At 41.9% G+C, this 6253-nt stretch overlaps 1 protein-coding gene across 2 annotated transcripts in view; it reads left to right on the top strand.

Moving 5' to 3' along the window:
• sorcs1 (sortilin-related VPS10 domain containing receptor 1) overlaps positions 1 to 3036 on the top strand; it is a 176040-nt gene extending 173004 nt beyond the window's left edge. The window contains exons 24-28 of one of the 2 annotated variants that reach the window (XM_005746004.1): positions 384 to 483; positions 912 to 1017; positions 1612 to 1766; positions 1880 to 1949; positions 2980 to 3036. In XM_005746004.1, the coding sequence (XP_005746061.1) occupies positions 384 to 483; positions 912 to 1017; positions 1612 to 1766; positions 1880 to 1908 (390 nt within the window). In that variant the 3' untranslated portion in view covers positions 1909 to 1949; positions 2980 to 3036. Of the gene's footprint in view, positions 1 to 383; positions 484 to 646; positions 747 to 911; positions 1018 to 1611; positions 1767 to 1879; positions 1950 to 2979 lie in introns of those variants that run through there. The other variant, XM_005746006.1, reaches the window with a different exon arrangement.
• Positions 3037 to 6253: the final 3217 nt, after the last annotated feature.

The raw sequence follows: 6253 nt of genomic DNA, 5'->3' as shown, positions 1-6253 counted from the left end.
TATATATAATATATCTTGTCCTGACCCCCGTCAGTATATTAAGATAACTCGTCTTTCATAATTCACTTTGGCTGTTTTTTCCTATCATTTACAAACTCACTGAGCAGACTCTGAAACTTTTAGAAATGCTTTCAAAGGCAAGCGAGTTTTGGACTCAATTATTCAACCTGGCATCAAAGGACTGATCGTGACTTTGACCACATTTGCTCTTAAATGTCAAAACACAGATAATAAATGACGAGTCAATAGCAAAGACGGATGAGACTGTAGTGTGATGAGCTTGACTTTACCTTTTTTTTGACCTGTAACATTTTCCTTTTTTATTTATTAAAATTGCAACAAAGGGATTTGAAGCTCCCCTCTCTCCATCTTTGTCTCAACAGCTTTCCGAGCTTTTGCTCAGCGCGCTGAATCAAAATCTCGTCCAGTTCACGTTGCGGCCCGGGGTCCAAGTCACCGTGTATGCAGCGCACTTATCAGCAGGTAACAATCCCCCCTGCATGTGTGTGCATTCACAGCTGCCCAGAACGGCCTTTGTACCTTGTGTAGCAAGCGGGACAAAACATAGAAACAGCAGTCAGTCAGGTGTATTTTATTACTTAACTAACAACCCCAACTCTGTGTCTGATTGGCTCCCACCATGTAGCTACACAGAGACATTCAGAGAGTGAACATCGTTACAAGTATGTGTGCCTCTTCCTATTGGGGATGCTGCTACTGTCCTAAAGGGGCTAATAAGATAAAGAGTAAGAGAAGTCCATACTACTGTATATTAAAATGATTCATCTTTGATTCACATAGGCTTCATGTGTGTAGACTGCTCATTGCATGATTCAGCTGGGTGGAAATACGGGTGGTGTCGTTGATGTGATATTTACGCTCTGGGGTTCCTGTCTCCCCTTTCTCTGCAGCGCCCCTAGTGGACACCAGCGAGAACCACAGTGGCTCTGCCATGCTAATGCTGCTATCAGTAGTGGTTGTGGGTTTAGCTGTATTTGTCATCTACAAATTCAAGAGGTAAAGTGTTCACATCTATATAGTTGTCACATTGTGCGCGATAGGGAGTTGTCGAGCCATCCTGACAGCTCGGTAAACAAAAGCTGTCGGCGGGGCTAAGAGAAGGTTGATAGGTGCCTGTCAAATGTCTACCCCGCCGTACCCAGTGCTCCTGGGTGGAGAATTGGCTTTTCCCCTCACACACACACACACACACACACACACACACACACACACACGCAGAAATTCTTTTATCAGGTCAGTCTTTACAAAAGAAATGTCAGTTAGTCTTCAGCTGCTATCAATATTAAGCCCTTTGAACACTGGCAGTTGACCTTTCTCAAATGTTAAATTATGTCTCTGCGCCAAGAAGCAGTTCCAAGGGAGAATGATATGAAGAGTCATGGTGAGGCAAGCAGAGACAGAATCAAACTTCACATTTACAGACCATTTCTAATGTTCCTGCCGATTCGCACGCAAACATCGCCAGATGGCTCAAAATACATAGAACTGCAGATGCGAATGATCAAAACAGCACTGCTGCAAACTGCTGCCACTGTTTTAGTTTAGGCCGTGCTCTTTATTCCTCTGCCTCACTGTAAATCTTTCCTCAAGGAAGATCCCAGGCCTCAACGTCTATGCGCAGATGCAGAACGAAAAAGAACAAGAAATGAGTCCAGCGAATCCAACGGTGGCCACGCCCAGCTCTCAGCGGGACTTGGTGCATTCTTTGGAGATTCTGGACACAGAGTTTAACTCGCGGCCCATCGGTAAACATCAGTTTCAGTATTTTTTTTCTTTTATGCCGTTGTTTATTTCACACCATCGTGTTCACGTGTTGTTTCATGACACTGTACTGTGCGTTTTGTTATGTGTTTCTCAGTGAAATGGTCCAGTCAGCAGGACAACTAAATGAAAATGAGTATGACAAACAGTGGAATTGCCTCTCAGTGGTACAATTAACACATTTTTCTCTCTTTTCATGTCCCTCTTTAATCACCTCAGAATATTGATGGGTGGCAAATGAAAGAAAAAAAACAAGTGGCTCGGGAACATCTATAACTGTTCCGCTCTACTTTACTTAAATAGCACCTTTAATTTTAAGATGCAGCTTGAAATTTATTACACTTGTCAAGAAAATGCATCGGCCCGGCCGAGTTTGGTGGTATGGAGACTATAAGATGATTCATACCAATTTTTTAATTCATTATTCATTTCATGTCTCATTCATTCAGCTTTTCTTCCAGTTTGTCACCCATATGTACATCCTGAGTCAACATTTGCTTGTCTAACATGCTAACACATAACAAGCCTTTCTTTGGGGTGGGAGATGTCGTTTTTCGTTTTTGTGGATCCCTCTGAATGTTGGTGGTATATTTGAAGTTTAAAGTGTCCACATTTGACAAAATTAATAGCGAAATAGATCTGAATAAATTCATTGTTCCCAGAATTCCCGGCACTGGTGCGATGAGTTGTGTATGTCAGTTAGTGTTAGCGAGCTTCTGCTCTGTTGTTGTGTAGCTGCACGTCATCTCACTCACGCATTTAAAGCGCTTCTTGTCATTAATCATTATGTTGTAATTGTCACTTGTAGGCTCATTCATTGCTGTTTAAAAATCATATATTGTCTGACACCTCGTGATGTCTAACCGACACCTGGGCAGGTGAGATTGTCACGTAAAACGACTATAACGTGAAAGGCTTTGATTCCCCGCCTAAGGTCAATTAAACTTTGCATTTAAATGCATCTTTTGTCCCGTTTCCTTCCCCAACCGGTCGCAGCAGATGACTGGTTCTGCCAGAGCTTACTTCCTGTTAAAATCCTCAAGTTTTCAAAATAAAACTTCAAACGAAGGCATGAGTCTCCTAGATGTCCAGACTGTTCCTAACACATATTTACAGTATTTAATGATCGATACTGTTGTTCGTGTAATCAGCTAGCACTGAATCAGCACTGACACGTTTCTTTCTTTTCTCCACCAGGATGTATGAAACCTCATGTACATGTGAAATTTTCCACAGAACTCCCCACGTACATCGTCTAAACTCTGGACTGGATCACTGTTCCAGCTCTGTCATGGATATTTTTTACCATTTGGGACACAATGGTTTTGAGCTTTATACCTGTGCATGTTGGACCCCGCTGACACATACTGTGCTCTGTTCAAACCAGAAGAAACTGTGTACAGGTTTTCAATTTATTTTAACACATGTCTCCGATAAATTAAATATTTAGAAAAAAAGTCCCGTTTATTTATACGAGTCGCATCCATAATGGAAGAAGGATCGGCGGCGTGAACCGAAGAGCAGAGAATGTGTAACGAGCAGCAGCGTTTTGGTTACATGTCTGAGATTGGTTTGCTGTTCTATGAAGTAACAGCAGTAGTGTATTATTTATTCATGAATATACATGAAGTATGTTATTGAAGTGAATTACACATTTATTTTGTAAATCATGAATGTCTATGTTAGAAATAATTTGTGTATTTTAATAACAAATGTCATACTAAAAAGAGATACTGTTATAAAATATGAATAGGGCACCTCAAAGCTTTTGGTCCATTGTCTCTCAGAAAGCTGATTTATGGCACAATACACATTTTCTACAAAAGTGTTAATTTTTTTTCCCAATTTTAATTTATTAACAACCGAACAACAACAGGGTGTGGATCTCTGGATTAATTTAAACCTTGCTGTTAATCTAATGCTTCTGGTACTATTTATGATACACGCCAGTTTGTAAAATGTTTTGTGCTTCAGAATATCACTTGATGGCTGAGGCGCCATCAATCTGCGGGTGACCTCCAAATATCACCGGACCTTTTAGACCTTTACAAGATACAACAGATGACGACCTGGCAACGATCCCACAAAGAAAGATCATTCCTGGCCACAGTCTGGGAGGTACTGCAAGATGCAGAGAACAACTTATCGCGGCTCAGATTTAAGGTGGCACTTAGGGATGCAGCTGCTTTGTGGGAGAATCTGAAGAGCATGGCAGTGAGAAAGAGAGAGACAGACAGACAGGTTGAGAGAGATTGAAGACGGCTTTTAGCGGACACGACGCATTAAGAGCGTTCTATTGGACAGAATAAGAAGAGGTTGGCTTCTTGAATACTTAATGTGGCCTGTCAAGCTCAAGGCTGGCTAAGGTTGGTTACACATTTAGGGTAATATCCCAACCTGCTCTCAAGTAGCACCCATCTTCATCCCAGCTCATTATTTCATGCTGCAGGATCAGGAGAAGTAGAGCGCAGATGCTACCAGGCTACATGGATGGTTAGCCTCAGAGGACTGTCAAGCCCTCTGGTGCTCTGTGTGTGTGAAATCTGACAGATGTAAATGCCTGATTGATGCCTTTCATATCTTCTGAGGCAACTTTTTAAGATGTTCTTTTCTCTTTTTTATTTCGGCGGGATGGAGAAATACAGCACAGAGGAAGTTGCTTCTGTTCTGTTGCATCATCTTTCCTGCAAATGTGCCAAAATTCACCGAGTTATGAGATGTAAACTGTGCAGCATCATTTCATTTGACTGTAAATTGAGCGACTGGAGAAACTGATGAACAGCTAACGATTGGACGATTCCAATTTTGGTCCAAATCTCCACGCTGTTGACTGAGGCACTAATATTTTCCAAAAACAATTATATGCAGGTCGCCAATGGCTCCCCAGAGGGTGTGAGTGTTTCTTGTTCGGCCTCTGGGCAAAGATGGTCATCGCAGAGACTTTCCAAAAGTGGAATCAGCAGGAAAGCACTGATTTTTCTTAGTCGCAGGGAGGGTGCCATCCTATTTTTACTCGAGTGTAAGTGAACCATTATCTAGTCCGGATAATTTGCCCCCGTTGTAATGAAAAGGTCTGACTGTTCAATACTCTGGGGTTCTTTGTGTAATGAGATGTTAAGGTTACACGTGCAAACAGATATGAATCAAGGGTTTTGTCACCAACTTGTGCAAATTGTAAAAGCAGCAGGTAGTTTTGCAGCACAGCTTGTTGATGTGCTCCGATACTGGAGCAAAATTGGTTAGTGGTGTTCAAGTGCTGATAGTTCTTTAGCAGAGAAAACTTGAAAGTAATTGGCTGTAATCATCAGCTTTCTCTATAGCTGTTGAATGGAAGAGTTAGAGACAGTGCTGTAATTCAAGCACACGGGGTTATGGCCAGGTTGTTGCTATCACATGTCTGAAGATCTGAATATTCTTCCCTTCTTTGCATTGCTGGGTGCCTCAGGATTTCCACATCACACTTATTGGCACCATATCGCACTTGAAGTGCTTGAGTCCATATACTTAACAGGGAAATGATGCATGCAGACATCGGGCCATGAGTGTGTTGGTATGCAGCCAGTGTGTCCTGCCCTTAAAACTGAAAAGTGCACAGACAAACACCAGTGATATTTTCAGTTGTCATAGGTCTGTTCAAGAGGAAGTGTTCATATTTCAGAGCTGCATGCAAACATGATTTGGGAAACAAATCAGCTTACATCTTCATCTGTCTTGTGGCTCGGTGTGTTCTGTCTGCTGGTGCAGGACAAAATTTGTACTCAGCCATGAGCTCGGTTTATGGAGTTGTGCACAGTGTACGTGGGTAATTTTACAAACTGGTGATTGGGGTTTTGTTGCAATATATTAAGACATTTTAAGGGGCCTTCTTTTTTGGTTTTTGCTTATTTCAGACATGGCCAAGGTTTCAAAGAACGGGGTCAGGGCATGTATAAGTAATCTTTGTTAGCTAAAAGCTCAGACTGCTCAGTTTCATACGATTTCTAATCTTGGCTCAGTGAGTGCAGATATCCCCATTATGGTCATTTCAGGTGCAAATCTATGGTTGTAAGTGCAGAAGACCCATCTCCCTGCCATTCAACTCTTTAGAATCAGAAGTTGTCTTAAAGACATGGTGCCAAATCAGCTTGTTTCAGATGGAAGGTAAACCCAGGGTCCAGTACAAACATGTTATTTAACACCAACGCATGCAAAGCTACTCTAGTAGAGTCCAAGATTAAAGCTATGGAGGTGAAAATGAGCATCATCGCCCCCCTGTAAGAGTATCTTACTAGTGTTTCAATGTAAAGAATGTACTGTAGGTGTGCTGGGATTACTTACGAATTACTTAGCTCGTATTTGAGAGCATTCATATCCATCTCTCTGTCTGTCTCTGGTTTTGCATAGCTTGAGGGAGATACTGTACAGCAGCCTGGAACCACAGGCCTGTGATCAGAAACAGCAGGGCTCTAATATGAACCTTAACTCCAGGGAA

This window comes from Pundamilia nyererei, unplaced genomic scaffold (assembly GCF_000239375.1).
Source record: "Pundamilia nyererei isolate P.nyererei 1_Seehausen unplaced genomic scaffold, PunNye1.0 scaffold00171, whole genome shotgun sequence".
In the NCBI taxonomy this organism is placed as follows: domain Eukaryota; kingdom Metazoa; phylum Chordata; class Actinopteri; order Cichliformes; family Cichlidae; genus Pundamilia; species Pundamilia nyererei.
This window is presented reverse-complemented; position numbering and strand designations above follow the sequence as displayed.